The sequence below is a fragment of the Hylobates moloch genome, unplaced genomic scaffold, assembly GCF_009828535.3.
Source record: "Hylobates moloch isolate HMO894 unplaced genomic scaffold, HMol_V3 SCAFFOLD_14, whole genome shotgun sequence".
NCBI classification, from domain to species: Eukaryota; Metazoa; Chordata; class Mammalia; order Primates; family Hylobatidae; genus Hylobates; species Hylobates moloch.
Genome location: NW_026652289.1, coordinates 84,339,068 through 84,355,701, shown reverse-complemented (window position 1 = coordinate 84,355,701; position 16,634 = coordinate 84,339,068). Strand labels below are relative to the sequence as shown.

At 44.0% G+C, this 16,634-nt stretch overlaps 1 protein-coding gene across 3 annotated transcripts in view; it reads right to left on the bottom strand.

Annotated features, from left to right (window-relative positions):
- The window catches only part of MTMR10 (myotubularin related protein 10), a 55,183-nt gene extending 41,175 nt beyond the window's left edge, over positions 1–14,008 (bottom strand). For all 3 annotated transcript variants that reach the window (XM_032176312.2, XM_032176311.2, XM_058427121.1), the window contains exons 1-2: positions 13,564–14,008; positions 12,894–12,954 (exon numbers count right to left, since the gene is read on the bottom strand). In XM_032176312.2, the coding sequence (XP_032032203.1) occupies positions 12,894–12,954; positions 13,564–13,623 (121 nt within the window). In that variant the 5' untranslated portion in view covers positions 13,624–14,008. The remainder of the gene's footprint in view (positions 1–12,893; positions 12,955–13,563) is intronic.
- Positions 14,009–16,634: the final 2,626 nt, after the last annotated feature.

The following is a 16,634-nucleotide window of genomic DNA, read 5'->3' as shown; positions in this document are numbered from 1 at the left end:
GTTCAGATAGAGGACAAAGCCCTGTAACAGTGACTTCTTTACATGGAATCATCACATACTGTGCCACCTTAGTAAACTCATCTAAAAACAGACTCTTCAAACGTTGCTACAAAAATTCATCCAGTTCTAAGACTTACGATCCATACAAACTTGTTATGCATGTTATACTCAAATAAAAATTCACTTAAAGGCCGGGCGTGGTGGCTCACGTCTGTAATCCCAACACTGTGGCTGAGGCGGGTGGATCACCTGAAGTCAGGAGTTTGAGACCAGCCAAGCCAACACGGTGAAACCCATCTCTATTAAAAACAACAAAAAAAATTTAGCCAGGCGTGGTGGTGTGTGCCTGTAGTCCCAGCTACTTGGGAGGCTGAGGCAGGAGAACTGCTTGAACCCAGGAGGTGGAGGTTGCAGTGCACTCCAGACTGGGCAACAGAGCTAGACTCCATCTCAAAAAAAAAGTCACTTAAACAAACAAACTACCATATGATTCCAGGTTCCTGAGAAGGGAAGCAGAAGTAATAACAGGAAGGAAGAGACAGAGCTTGTGTGGCAGGGCCTTGTGGCCACACTAGTACCATAAACAAACTGTATTTAGGAGTAGAATGCCCACGGACAGCCCTTCTTCTCTAGAAGCCAGATTCTTTTACTGATGCACAAATGTTAACGTATCAAGCCTATGAATGCAGTGAGAATGAGACAAAGAAAAGGAGGAGCAGGCCGGGCGCGGTGGCTCACGCTTATAATCCCAGCACTTCGGGAAGCCGAGGCGGGTGGATCACGAGGTCAGGAGATCGAGACCATGGTGAAACCCCGTCTCTACTAAAAATACAAAAAAATTAGCCAGGTGTGGTGGCGGGTGCCTGTAGTCCCAGCTACTCGGAGAGGCTGAGGCAGGAGAATGGTGTGAACCCGGGAGGCGGAGCTTGCAGTGAGCTGAGATTGCGCCACTGCACTCCAGCCTGGACGACAGAGCGAGACTCCGTCTCAAAAAAAAAAAAAAAAAAAAAGGAGGAGAATATACTTAGTGGGTCCAACAGATGGTAAACCGTGGCCCACGGGCCAAATATAAAACCTTGCTTTTGTAAATAAAATTTTAGTAAGACATAGCCATACTCATTCGTTCATGTGCCATCTATGGCTCCTTTCACAGGACAAAGACAGAGCTGAGTACTTGAAACAAATACCTTATGGTCCGCAAAGCCTAAACCATTTACTGCACTTCACAGAAAAGGTTTGCTGATCTCTGTGTTAGAGATGGTTACTAAAGTGACAACTCTTAAAATTGTCTGAAATAAGGTTTAGAAGATACAACTGGGCATGTCCCATCTGAAAGGCGAGAAGTGAAGCACCTGAGAAGCAGGTATTTTTGATCTGCAATGTTGTAGCCATTTCAAAGAGCTCTAGAGGATCACTCACAGGAGTGATGAGGACAGACAACCTTCCTACTAGAATGTGTCCATGCGAGTCAAGTCAAAAGATCCCTTTCTCACCAATGAGCTACAGCACTCAGCAGAAAGTAAATATGGAAACCAGGTTTAACTGCTGTACTGCCCATACTCTATCAACAAAAAGCAAAAGCAAGAATCTGGAAATGAACCCCGAGGGGCTAGATTGGAGTTTGAGATAGCAGAATGAACTTATGCTTGCCTTAATAAATACACAAATAGAGATGCAGTAACAGATGCGTGTACACCTGGGTTGGTACATGTGTGTATGTTTTCTAGCTCTGCCCTCTGAAAGTGCTAAAAGCAGTGATGCTCCAGCAACAGCATGCACACTCAGTACCCAGATCTTGCTTTTAAAATACCATTTTCCAATAAAAAGAACCAGGGCTCTTTAGAGAAATGGCTGATTCCAAGGCTGGGGCAGGGGAAACAGAAGGTGAGTCTGTAGCCTCTGGTAATGCCAGAATACCAGAAAATACAGAAGTGGGGGTGAAAAAAAGCGGAGGGATGGCATTTCCAAAGGATATAAGAGCCAACATGAAATAACTCCCAATGGCCGGCTGGGCGCGGTGGCTCACGCTTGTAATCCCAGCACTTTGGGAGGCCGAGGCGGGCGGATCATGAGGTCAGGAGATCGAGACCACGGTGAAACCCCGTCTCTACTAAAAATACAAAAAATTAGCCGGGCGTGGTGGCGGGCGCCTGTAGTCCCAGCTACTTGGAGAGGCTGAGGCAGGAGAATGGCGTGAACCAGGGAGGCGGAGCTTGCAGTGAGCCGAGATTGCGCCACTGCACTCCAGCCTGGGTGACAGAGCGAGACTCCGTCTCAAAAAAAAAAAAAGAAAAAGAAAGAAATAACTCCCAATGGCCAAAGCTGGAACAATCTGAGCAACAAAAGAAATAACAAAAATGCCCGACTAGAAAGTAAATTAAAAAGTATCTGTGGCTGGGCGCGGTGGCTCACGCCTGTAATCCCAGCACTTTGGGAGGCCGAGGCGGGTGGATCACGAGGTCAGGAGATTGAGACCATCCTGGCTAACACGGTAAAACCCTGTCTCTACTAAAAATACAAAAAATTAGCCGGGCATGGTGGCAGGTGCCTGTAGTCCCAGCTATTCGGGAAGCTGAGGCAGGAGAATGGCGTGAACCCGGGAGGTGGAGGTTGCAGTGAGCTGAGACTGCGGCCAGCGCACTCCAGCCTGGGCGACAGAGCGAGACTCTGTCTGAAAAAAAAAAAAAAAAGTATCTGTGAATCCATACTGTTGTAAACAGATGACTGAATAATAAATAAATGGCGGAGAAGAGACAAATCTTCCTTACAGAAGAATTCCAATTAATAAATGTAGGAGGAATAAGGGAAACAAAATCATGATTAGAACATTACTAGATAGATCAAGAAACTATCATGGACTCCATGTCATAGACTGAATGATTGCTGTGTGCAACATGTATTGATGAATGCTAAATTCAGAGAGCCAAACTTTAAGGAGAAACGGGTTATTTGTATAAGCACAATGCTATCTTCCCAAAAGTATTGACTAATTACTGTGGTAGTTTTAAGGTATGCCCATAAATTCGTGATTCTCCTCTCTCCAGGAAGTAGAGCTTAATTCCCAATCCCTTGAACGTGGGCTGCACTTAGTGATTTGTTTCTAACAAACAGTACATAAAAGGAAAAACAGTCACTTTCTAGAGGAGAAACCTGACAGATACCACTTTAACCTGAAGTGATCAAGGTTAACCTCACCAATAACCAATCATGTTGATGTCTTGTGCCTGCTCACATGACACAAGGGCAAAGGATACCACCTCTGTGGGTCTTTCCCAAAATCCATAACCTCTGCTTAATCAAAAGAAAACATCAGACAAATCCAAACCAAGAGGCATACTACAAGACACTACCTGAACAATAATCTTCCAAAGTGTCAAGGTTTTGTTGGGGAATCTGAAGAAAGGGTATCCACAGATTCTTCTGTTATTTGCAACTTTTCTCTAAGTCTGAAATTACGTCTACATTTTTAAAAGTCAATTTGATGACGTTTCTAGGGGGTGGTTTGTTAGAACAGAAATCTAGTAATTATAAAATTTTTCCTTTTGTATTAGTATATTTCTATGTTTAAAGAGCTTTAATATATATTATTTGGGGCAAAATAAAAATCTCATTCTCACGCCTGTAATCCTAGTACTTTGGGAGGCTGAGGCAGGTGGATCACTTGAGGTCAGGAGTTCAAAACCAGCCTGGCCAACATGGTAAAACCCTGTCTCTACTAAAAATACAAAAAATTAGCTGGGCCTGGTGGTGTGCACCTGTAATCCCAGCTACTCAACAGGCTGAGGCAGGAGAACCGCTCAAACTCGGGAGCTGGAGGTTGCAGTGAGTGGAGATCACGCCACTGCACTCCAGTCTGAGTGACAGAACGAGACTCCATCTCAAAAAAAAAAAAAAGAAAAGAAAAGAAAAAAAAGAAAATCTAATTCAATAGAAAAAAACATGTCAAGGTCTTAAAAGACAAGATGAAAAAGCTGTCACAGACTGAGACATTGAGAATAAGGAGACACGACAACTAAATGCTATGTAGTAGCCTGGATGTGAACCTGAAACAGGTAAAGAACATTTGTGGAAAAACTAGGGAAATGTGAATAAAACCTGCAGTTTAGCTAATAGTATTGTTAGGTTCTCAGTTGAGCTAAATTTACCAAGGTTACATAAGCTATTAACATTAGCGGAAGCTGGCTGAAGAGTTCACATTAACTCTATCCTCTTTTGTACAACTCTTACAAATTCAAATTCATTCCAAAATAAAACTACTAAAGAAGAAAATAAACAAGAGACACAACCTTAACAACAGCCAAAAAAGAGAAAAAAGAAAAAAAAGTGAAAGAAGGACTCTCTGGGCCAGGGTCTTTTAAGCGTCACACAGCCTTTTCTTACAGAATGGAAATGAGCCCTTGGAAAAGAGCAAAGAACAGAAGTACAGAGGGATACAGGGGAAGAAGAAAGAAAAGAAGGGCACTTCTGAGGATATGCTACGATTGGGTCTTCCTATTACAATAATTAAGTGTCGAGTTAGTGACGTGAGTTTTATTTGATAATGCTAAATACTGTTCACGCAGAACCAGTCTTTAAAATACTTGGATCACGTAGCACAACTGTCTGCTCACATAAGTTATTTGTTCATAATTTAAAAAAAAAAAGGAATGCTGAAGAGGAGCTGTCATAAGCTCCTGCCATGCACTGTAACACTGTGGGCCATAAAACTAGCTTATACACAGGGAAGAAAAAGAAGACACAAAGTGGCCTCTTCCCAGATAGGATATATAAAAAGAAGGTACTGAGACTGCTCTTGTTCACATGTTAAATTAAGTGACCTCAAAGAGAAAACTCCTAATAAAAGCTTCAAAGCTCTAGAGGATCTGAAGTTTTCAGGGAGACTATACGCCTATGCTTTTTATGCAGTAAAAGGGTGGTGTGCTTTTTATGCAGTAAAAGGGTGGTGTGCTAGAGACGGCTGGCTGGCCTGCTTGTGAGAACCCACCAGACTCATCTCTCCCAGCTCTGTGCTATGCCATCAGCCACAGTGGGACGATTTACAGCACCAAGCACTTCCCAGGATGCCACAAGGAAGCCTCATGAAGACAGAAAAAGCAGGAAATTAGCATCAATGTGTGGTAAGCAAAAACCTTCTAAATTAGAAGATGATGAGCCAAAGATTTCTACTACCACCTGGGAAGAAATCAAGAAATCCAAGTTTATTTTCTCCAGACCCTTTGCATTTCAGAAGGGAAATGCAATTACAGTTAATAAACCTCCAAATGATATGGCCAGGAAAGTTTTTAACTCCCTGAGGACCTCAAAACCATGCTGTATTATCTTTCCTAACACCTTATACATTCAGAAATTCAGCACATTTGATGTACAGAAATAATGTTTCCCATACATTTTAGCTTGGAACACAGTTTAAGGCAAACTCTCACGGCACACGTGGCTAATTAACCTGTGGGATGTGCAGAGGCCAAAAGCATAACTTGGGCTTTTAACAGTAGGGTGACTGCCCCCGTTTGTCTGGGACAGAGGGGTTTCCCTGGGATGTGGTACTTATAGCACTAAAACCAGGACAGTCTCAAGCAAACTGGGACAAGCTGGTCACCCTAGCTTTAGGTAAATTCAGGAATTAAAGTGGCTCAAAAGTTATTACAGGAAATTGAAACTATGTGGAAGATAAACACAAAATCTTTAATGCTGGTACTAACACACAATATAAAAAAGCAAGTACCATATCCAGTGAGCAGCACGCAGGATGGGGCAGGAGGAAGGGTATAGTGCCGATCTCAGGAAAAATTGTAGAATGAAATCTTGAAGGAAGAAGAGCATTGAGATAGTAGAGAATGTGTGATAATAACAGTAACAAGGTCCTAAATAAGGAATAAGGGATCTGGAAGAGACCAAGGAACCAGCATGATTGAAGCAAATATCAATATTGGAAAATAGTGAGAAATGAAGTCAATGAGGTACAGTGTTAGCAAATTACGAGGTTAAAGAATTTGGATTTTATCCTGCTTAAGTAGGATTTTATTTATGGAGGTTCATGAATGGTATTGATAACGATAGTGAGGAGTTTGGAGGAGTAAGAAACTGCTGGCCTAAGGTACTGCAGCAGAAGCCTAAGGAATGGACAGCTCCAAACATTCCTAAGGCTCTACGGGTAAGGTATAAAGCTAATGCTAAGATAGTACAGTTACATTGTTCACTGTTCTGAGGGCGTGTTACAAGTCCTTTGGTCTTTCAAAAACAATGTATTCACAAATTAAAATACTACAAAAATCAGTCTACAATCATCTATGAAGCCTACCCACAAAATGGAAATACATAAAATACTTAAAAGATAAAGTCTTTGCCTTTAAGGAATTCACAATCCAACTGAGGAAATAAGACGTATGGTGAGGCAGAAAACAACAACAGTACGGGCCAGTGAGCATGTAAAAAAATAAACAAGACATCTATACAACAATGGCTATTTTCATTTCCCAGATGGCCCATGGTTGTATGCTTTTCTGATCCAATTACAAAAGACTCTGACAATCACTGCATTCATTATCTAATAGTTAATCTCAAGAATGAAAGTGCTGTGAGCACTGTAGATGGGAACAGGGAAAGAACTGAGCTGACGCGCAGCGTCAGCACAGGGGCCCAGGCTCAACGGGCACTCAAGATTCAGAGCACAAGCATTTGTTTCCGGAGATCTTTCTTGACACCACTGCCCTATCCCAAATCTGGCTTAGGTGACCTTTCTTTGAGCTCTCACTACCTTTTCTCTCCTCTACTGAAGCATCTCCCCAGTGAACTGAAACTGTCTAAGAACAGAATCCCATCTCCTCAGCATTTTACTCTTCTGCCAAACTGCATCAAGCACACACTCAATACCTGCAGAACAAATTCATTATCGTTAGTCTTGGCATTTCATCTTTTCTCCCTTAAAAAAGAGCATGCCCTGGGGTGAGAAGAGAGCAAAGGCCATTAAGCCCCACTCACTGCAAAACTTACATCCTCAATACAAAGCTGCTGGCATTTCACCAGACTGTGCTTCGGCACAGCCAGCAACAGGAAGCCCACTACCTCCCCGAGACATTCCATTTTCTGGCAGCTGAAATTCTCTGAAAGTTCTTCTGCACGCTGGGTCAAAATCTGTCACTGTCGTGAAAACGGCAAAGACAAGGAGAGAGCTCTTTTTACTTCACTAGAGAACTCCCTCTAGGCTGACATCCAATCTACTCCCCAACAGTTCCAAAGCATAAATCTGTACTTTAGTGTCACCAGTGCAGCCAGGTGGGCCGTGCTGCTTAGCAGTTAGTGGCACAGCCTGGGAGCCGGACACAGAACTCTAGCTCTGCCTTGCTAGCTGTGTGACACTAGGCAAGTTACTTAACCTCTGCAAACCATAGTTTTCACATCTGTCAAATGGAGATAAACTGGTATCCTAGCTGACAAGACTGTTATGGGGATTAACCTGCAAGCTATATTAGTTAAGGATCTTCGTTCAAAGTATGTTCAGAAACATGCCTGGTAATAGCCTAGCAAAAAGAAGAATACAAGGCTTTTGTGTCACCTGGTCTGCAAGGACAATGAAACCCAGGGACTTCAACACATTAGTACACTCCCTTGGGGTTCTTCACTCTTTTCAACAGATTCTTCTGGAACTGTGGCCACTTGTAGCATTACCAAAGAGGACCTCTTCCCTTAGTACCAACCTAACAATATCCAGAGGCAGACCTGTGTTCACGCTTGCAGTCCAGGGTGGGTTATTATCCTTGCTGGCCACACTGGAACCCAATGTTGGGTGGAGTTAGTTAGGAAAGGATAATTTGTCAAAAGAGGGAGAATGCATTTTTCAGAGGATGGTGGAAGGGGGCTGGGTGTGGTGGCTCACGGCTGTAATCCCAACACTTTGGGAGGCCAAGGTGAGCCAATTGCCTGAGCCCAGGAGTTCGAAACCAGCCTGGGCAATATAGTTGGACCCCATCTCCACAAAAAATACAAAAATTAGCCAGGTGTGGTGGCGCATGTCTGTAGTCCTAGCTACTTGGGAGGCTCAGGTGTGAGGATCACACCACTACAGTCCAAACTGGGTGACAGAGCGAGACCCTGTCTCAAAACACAAACAAAAAAATGGCAGTACTCCTAGGCAGACAAAATAATTAATGTTCTCTGTGTGAGTGCTCACAAAATTGTATCTATAGTATTCTAATAATCTCATCTAGTAGGTTCTAGTTTAGATTCCAAACCAGGTATAGTGCAAAACTAATTTAAAGGACCAATACAGAGTTTTTAACCTTTTAATTTTGTTAAAAACTTTTTTAAAGCTACAGCTATTATCACCAACATTTAACCAAAAAAGTATCTATTCCAAGTAAGTTAGAAGAACATAATCTCAGAATAAAAGACAATCTTTTATTTTTATTTTTATTTATTTTTTTATTTTTTTGAGACGGAGTCTCGCTCTGTCGCCCAGGCTGGAGTGCAGTGGTGCAATCTCGGCTCACTGCAAGCTCCGCCTCCCGGGTTCACGCCATTCTCCTGCCTCAGCCTCCCGAGTAGCTGGGACTACAGGCGCCCACCACCACACCCGGCTAATTTTTTGTATTTTTAGTAGAGACGGGGTTTCACTGTGTTAGCCAGGATGGTCTTGATCTCCTGACCTCGTGATCCGCCCGCCTCGGCCTCCCAAAGTGCTGGGATTACAGGCGTGAGCCACCGCGCCCGGCCAAGACAATCTTTTAAATCAAATAAATTTATCTTTCTTAAAGAAAGCGGCACTTTTCTTAATTTTCTCATTTTGACCAAGGGCTGGTAAAAACTTCATCCAAATCTGATACCAGGCCCTGGCTGGAATCTGGGAACCAGAGATCCAGGTCACAGTCTTCTACCTTGTCAACAGGCAGCTTAGAGCTCACCCCAGGCCTTTCTGCGACACAGGCACACGAAACCTCCAGCACTCTCCCTATCCAGGACAGACCTGGCACCTAGGAGATACTCACATCCTCACTGAACCGACCCACCAGTCCAGCAGCTAAACAGGACACAGTCTGGCATTACATGCTCTTAACAAATATACACTGGAACACAAACATATATACACACACACACTTTAAAAGTCGAACTCAATTTTCAAGTATTGGAGTGATTTTACACACATACAATATAATCACTGAAAGAATGAAATTCACATAATGAGGAAGATAAAGCCTACACAAAAGCTGACTACTTTGACAGAGTACTCTATTTCAATTCCAGGCTCAGACATAAATCTCTTGAAATGTCTGGCATAAAATAACACAGTCTTCCCTTTACTCCTAAATCTGATAGTCTGTGTGTGTGCATGGCTAAGGTAACAGTTTAAGCCAGGTGGTCTGAGAGGTCCTTTCGTTCAGTCCCTCAGTAAACATCTCAGTGTCTACCACATTCCTGGCACTTTGTGAGACATCAGGACCACAAAGTTGAATTAGGCACAATACCCATCTCAAAGAGTTTCATGAATCAGGAAAGCTAAAAATTACTAACATAAACCACAATCTAAATTAAATTACTAGTCATTTTCTTCTGTTTTCTTTACTTAATAAAAGATGAGGATCATTTTGAATTTAGCCTTAAGTTCCAACAGTGCACATGGTGACAGCACACAAATAAACAACTGATTTTGTGTTCTAATTTTCATCTGCTTATTGAATTAAAAGTTCAAACTTTGGGCAACTGAAGTAGGATACCTTTGGACCCAAGGCATTACGCCAAAGCAAAGCATGCAATACCATATCTCTAACAATTACTTCTTTTTTTTTATTTAATTTTTTTTTTAAGTTCTGGGATACATGTGCAGAATGTGCAGGTTTGTTACATAGGTATACACGTGCCATGCTGGTTTGCTGCACCCATCAACCTGGTCATCTAGGGATAATGCCGGGAATTTTAAGCCCTGCACGCATTAGGTATTTGTCCTAATGCTCTCCCTTCCCTCATCCCCCACCCCCCACCCCCACCCCCCGGCAGGCCCCGATGTGTGATGTTCCCCTCCCTGTGTACATGTTGAACAATAACTTCTGCGTACCTGTATATAGCCACAAGTGATGTGGCCAGGTTTTCTATTGATTCTGATAGTAACAAAGGCAAGAACTACATTATTCACTCCCTCTTAGTAAAAGCCCTAGCCTAGTCTAGGTCTTTAGATCACCAATACTTCAGTAACTTTCCACTTGTCTTCCAGATTTCATGGGTACAGCAGTAGGCTGCAGGCCAACAAAGAGCAAATGGTGGCAATGAGAGATGTGACAGGCGAGGTGAGGCAAGAAACAGAGACCACAACAGGGCAGCCAGACAGGACACAGACAGGATGGGTGCAGGAAGGCCAGAATGAGAGGGTAAGAACAGAAGGGGAGAGGAAGGGGGCAAAAGACATCCTAATTCAGGACTGGCTAAATGTTGGGTAAGGACAAGTCAGGTACAAACAGAATGCTGGGTGATAGAGCCGTCATGTATGCATGTTCAGATTTCAGCTATGATTTGGCCGCCAATGCAATAAAAATTAACACAGGTCAGAGAATTCCTTAATGGGCAACTAAAAGGTTCAGACTTAGTGTTACAGCTCTTTTAGAATTTCTCTAAAAATAATTTGGATTTAGCTGCCATTTCTGGGACAAGAAAAGCACAGTCAGAAACTGGGTTTACAGTTTCCCCAGAAAACTCTTGACTTTTAGCAATTTTATAGAATTGATAACCCTCAGTGAGAAAGTTCTTCAAGTTTATGCATACTTAGTAACACCTTTTCTTAGCATATATCTTAAATTTAAAAGCTAATTTTAAAAAAGTGGCCAGGCGCAGTGGCTCACGCCTGTAATCCCAGCACTTTGGGAGGGCTAAGCGGGCGGATCACCTGAGGGCAGGAGTTCAAGACCAGACTGGCCAAAAGGGAGAAACCCCACCTCTACTAAAAATACAAAAAATTAGCCAGGTGTGGTGGTGGGCTCCTGTAATCACAGCTACTTGGGAGACAGAGGCAGGAGAATTGCTTGAACCTGGGAGGCAGAGGTTGCAGTGAGCCGAGATCGCGCCACTGCACTCCAGCCCGGGTAAGAGTGAGACTCTGTCTCAAAAACAAAAAAAAAAATTTTTAAATTAAAAAAAAATTAAAAAGCAAGCACTGACATTTACAGCTAAGACCATGTTGTTTCTGTGTGTGAAATCATAGTATGCAGAGTGAAGGAATCAAAGCCTAAGAACCTGGCCTGTTCAGAGTAAACGAAGTCAAAGTTCAATAGCTCACAGGCACTCATTCAAGATGAGTACTGTTTCTCATCCCTGCATTTTAAATGCTCAGAGTGACTAAGACTAAAACAGAGCACACAGGGAGCAAGAGTTACTTAGTAATTCTACTGTTCACTCTGAGGAAAAGTACAAATGATTAATTAGTACACACTGTTGAGTGAAAAGCACTAACAAAATCAAGGGAAAATATTTATGACTCCCATAGTAAAGTTTAAAAAACACTTTTTAAGAGTTAGCATCTATCACATGGAACCAAAGTTTGGTGTTTTTAATATTTTATCCCTATATAATATTTAAAATTTTAAAGTTTCCACATTTGTTCAATTTTAACCTACAAAATTCTAATTATTTTCCTAAATTTGGCTTTAAGTAATGAGTCAGATTTTCAATGTTGATAGTAGCCACACAAACTAGTATTTGATTTCAGTTTTTTTTTTTTTTTTTTTTTTTTTTTTTTGAGATGGAGTCTCTGCCGCCCAGGCTGGAGTGCAGTGGCACGATCTCGGCTCACTGCAAGCTCCGCCTCCCGGGTTCACGCCATTCTCCTGCCTCAGCCTCCTGAGTAGCGGGGACTACAGGCGCCCGCCATCACGCCTGGCTAATTTTTTTGTATTTTTAGTAGAGATGGGGTTTCACCGTGTTAGCCAGGATGGTCTCGATCTCAACTTGACCACGTGATCCACCCGCCTCAGCCTCCCAAAGTGCTGGGATTACAGGCATGAGCCACCGTGCCCGGCCGATTTCAGGCTTAAAACAGGCTTTCCTAAGTATCTGGCTATTTCCCCTAATAATCACATTAAACAACTGACTTTTCCTAATTATTATACAATTCAAAATACCATACCAATATTTTGTATGCTCTAAAACAAACTCCTTTCTACCACCAATCCCTACTTCTATCCCTAAGGTCACCTATAGTAAATTTTGTTCTAAAGCAGTGATTCTCAATTGTGAGATTTTTGTCCCCCAGAGGCAGGGGACAAAAAAAAAAAATTGGCAATGACTGGTGGCATTTTGGTGTGGCAACTAGGTCGCAACCAGGTAGTGGGGGATAAGGGTACTACTACTGGCATCTAGTGGGTGGAGGCCATCTTTGCTGCTATACACAGGACAGCCTGCCCCTCCAACTATGAATTATCTGACCCCAATGTCAATTAAGTGTCTCTGCTGGGAAAAGCCTGGTTCTAAACTGAAACAAGCAAATTTGCAAATACAGCTGACAACTTCAAAAAACAATTGCCAGGCAAGTAATTCAAAGTTCACTAAGCTCTGTTATTGGTACAGAGACACATACATAATAAAGGCGTCTTTTTATGCTATCAAAATGCATTAAAATGATTTGACTATTAATCATTAATGCAATAAGTGGCAGACAAACACGTCAGCAAAGAGTACTTTTACTACGCAAGCAATTAAACATATACATCTTTTCAAAAAGAAATTCAGGAGACAAAAAAGGAAATGAGGTAATGACATTCTTGACAGTTCGTTTTTCTCCTCTCAGTCACTAGATTTTTAACTGGAGAAAGTTTAATGAGAGAAGGGAAGTTAACCACATGATACTAGTCGGCAGAATAATCTTAAACCAAAATACGTTGCTAAAGTTATCTGTTAGAATCCTAACTAATGTTTACCTGGCAAAAGGACTGGCTCCAGTTTTTTAATCTTCGGTTCCGAATTGATCTTGTCGTCAGTCTGAAATATATTAGCAAAATAAATCAAAATCTCAATCCCCCCACCCTCCGTAAAATGCTACAGCAAATATTGTTTTCTAAGTGATGACACATGCGAAAGACACATAGCCCCCATTTAAATTCTTTCACATATTAACCGAGCTCTTTTTAAGATCTGCTCATTACCGACTTGGAAGCCTGATAATAAAAAATATTTAAACTGCCAGTGTCGCTTCCAGGTGTTCACATTTATGACAGACGGGTAACCGCCTCGACCAGTGACCCCCAAGCGCTGCAATCATGCTGGCGGTCATAGGAGGGACGGTCGATGGGTTGGAAACTAAAGAAAACCCCAGCTCCCAAGGCTCCCCTGGGTCTCCACACTCGGCGAAACTACGGACGACAGGACTTCGGGCAGAGAATGGCTGCAGAAGAGTTTTACAAGTTTTCGCCGAGCCAGCAGGGGCTCCCAAGAAGGCGCATTTCGCTGCGCCGGGAATCAGGCAGCCGCGCTACTGAGGGCAGGGAGACGCGCGCAGCATCCCGGGGTCCTCCAGTTCTCGGGGGTCGGCCTGGAGGCTCCACGGAAGTGCAGAGGAGAGTCGGGCGCTCGCGGGGAGGGGTTGTTTACCTGGGGCGGCGGCAGGAGGTAGGACCTGAAGGTGGGTCTGGGCGGCTTGAGGGAGAACATGGTGCCGCCGCCTTTTCGCCCCGTTCCCGTCGTGGGCCAGCTGCAGCGCCGACGCCTCCGGGCGTAAAGCTCTCAGTGCGGCCGCCCAGGCCACTTCTGCGGCCAGCCGAGCCGGGCGGACTGACGGGCGGGGACACGGCGCAGCGCCCGCCCGAGTGGGGAGGGGCCGGGCACAGCCAGGCCGACGCGGGCGCCGGGGCCCATCCCCGGAAGGGGCTCGGTGCCCCGCCCCAAGAGACGGCGCGCGCAGGGCCGCGGCCCGCCGCTCCCGGGCCGTGTCCCGTGCTAGTGCCGGAACGCAGTGGTGGCGCCGGGTGCCCGCTGGCGGCCCCTCAACCCGGGCGCCGCGGAGAGCGGAGCCCGGCAGCCATCTCAAGAACGTGGCCTCCAGAGGGTCCTTCTACGGCGGCCCGCAGGGGTCAGGCGGCCCGCGGGGGCCTACGGCGGCCTGCGGGGGCCACGGCGGCAGCGGTGGCGGCCTGGGACGGCGGCTCAGGGCATCTTCTGGCCGGTCTGCAGTCCTGGGACAGTTCCCTTGACTTACACGTGGGCCGACTTCGCCCTCCGGCCCGGGCGAGCATTGTTTTGAAGCTCTCGAGGAGGAGCCCAGGGCAGGGAAAGGGGACTCGCGTCCAGGGATCAGGCGGTCACCCCGTCTGCGCCCAGGATGCGAGGAACCGGCACTGGGAAAGTGGGCCGGTGCCGCCAAGCACAGGTCACTTCTCAGCTCTTACCGTAATTCTGACTGGAGCAGGTTTTGGTGGGAGGGGGCTAGTGGTGTTACATTTTGGTGAATCTATTACTTGAGACTGGGTCCTTCTTATACCTTGAAGAATCAAACCCCAATCAGCATTTTATGATTAATGCCACAGGGAAGCTTCCATGTAGCCATACCAGTCACAATCATACTGATGAGTGTTACTCACAGTAACATTTAATACAGATTCAATAAATAATAAAAATAATAAAAAAATAAATAATAAAAAAAATAAATAATAAAAATTTCAATAAAGATTCAGAAAGTTATTCTTTTTCGGAAAATAGTTTATCCTGGATTTAGAACTCTACTGCTCTTTCAGGTTAACCTGTTTGAATTCCACTCTGCCCAAGAACCGTAACCATAATTGTATTTTTTAAAGAGTCAGGGTCTCACACCATCACCTGGGCTGAAGTGCAGTGGCATGATCAGGGCTCACTGCTGCCTCCACCTCCTGGGCTCAAGTGATCCACTTGCCTCAGCCTCTCAAGTAGTTGGGACTATGGGCGTGAGGCACCGTGCCTGGCCATAATTGTACTTTAAAATGTTAGTTCCATTGGATTAGAAGTGTTAAAATCACTGTCGTGCACACTTCTTAAAAAAAAATTTATGAATATGCTGTTATTCCTCTCTATATTCAATGGATATTTTCTACAAATACTCTTTAAGCAATAATTGGCTTTTTCTTTACACTTAAATGACTCTGTGATTTGGGTTTTTCTGTACAAGTTTTCTTAGGATCTGCAACTCTAATATGTGACCATACAACTGAAAAGTGGAAAAACTCTATTTCCAGATTTATTATTGTCTTAACACTAAATTTTATGACATTTCCCAGATATCTGGTTGTATTAGTCTGCTCAGGCTGCCATAACAAAATACCACAGGTTGATGGCTTAAAGAGCAGACATTAATTTCTCACAATTCTGGAGTATAGGAAGTCCAAGATCAAGGTGTTGGCAAGGTAGGGATCTGCCTGACTTGTGGTAGGCAGACAGGTGAGGGCTCTCTGCCGGATTTGCAGATGGCTGCCATCTCACCGTGTCCTCACACAGTGCGGGGAGGGTATATAACAAGCTCTGTGGAATCTCTTGATGTCTCTTCTTGTAAGGACGCTAATCCTATCAGATTAGAGCCCCACTCTTATTACCTTATTTAACCTTACTTAATTACCTCCTAAAATCTCCAAATATAGCCATACTAGGAGTTAGGGTTTCAACATTAGCATTTTGGAGGAACATAATTCAGTCTGTAGAACTAGTTTTATTACCTCTTCTCAGACCCTGATGCCCTTGACTATGCCGTATGTTTGGTGTTATTGCCTATCCCCTGCTTTTGGCTCTAATGTCACTATTTTGTCCTGCTTCACCCATTTTTCTGTTTTTGTTTGTTTGTTGTTTGTTTTGTTTTGAGGCGGAGTCTCGCTCTGTCACCCAGGCTGGAGTGCAGTGGCGCAATCATGGCTCACTGCAACCTCCGCCTCCTGGGTTCAAGCGAGTCTCCTGCCTCAGCCTCCCAAGTAGCTGCGATTACAGGTGTCCACCACCACGCCTGGCTAATTTTTGCATTTTTTTAGTAGAGGCGGGGTTTCACCGTGTTGGCCAGGCTGGTCTCAAACTCCTTACCTCAGGTGAACTGCTGAACTCGGCCTCCCATCACCCATTTTTCTGACTACACCTCTGTTGCCATTATTGGATCTTCTATCATTGGAAATGGTAGCATTCTCTAAAGATCACTTCCTTTTCCCTATCAAGAAAAAATAAAGCTAACATTTCTTCAATACTGATCAGGTGCTAGGAACTTTATGGATTCATTCAGCACTCATTCAGTGAACTCATGAATTTGTATTGAGTACTAACATTGTGCCAAGCACTATTCTGGACACTAAGACAAAGTTTCTACTTTCATGGCATTTTCATTCTTGGTAGAAAGGTAAAAAATTAATATACAGCATGTCATGAGTGCTGTGAAGAAAAATAAAACATAGCGAGAAAAAGGTGGTTCCATCTTTCATTGGGGAGTCGGATATGGTCAAGGAAGGACTTTCTGATAGGACATTTGAGCAGAGACAAAAGGAGTGAGGGAACAGGCCAAGTAGATGAGAGGAGGAAGAGCATTTGGGACAGAGAAGATTAGCCGTGCAAATGCCTTGAGGTGAGCGCCTTCGAGGCATGTTTGAGGGCAGTGTGGCTAAAGCAGCCTAATGCAGTCAGGGAGGAGGGCAGAGGGAAACACAGGCCAGATCACAGAAGCC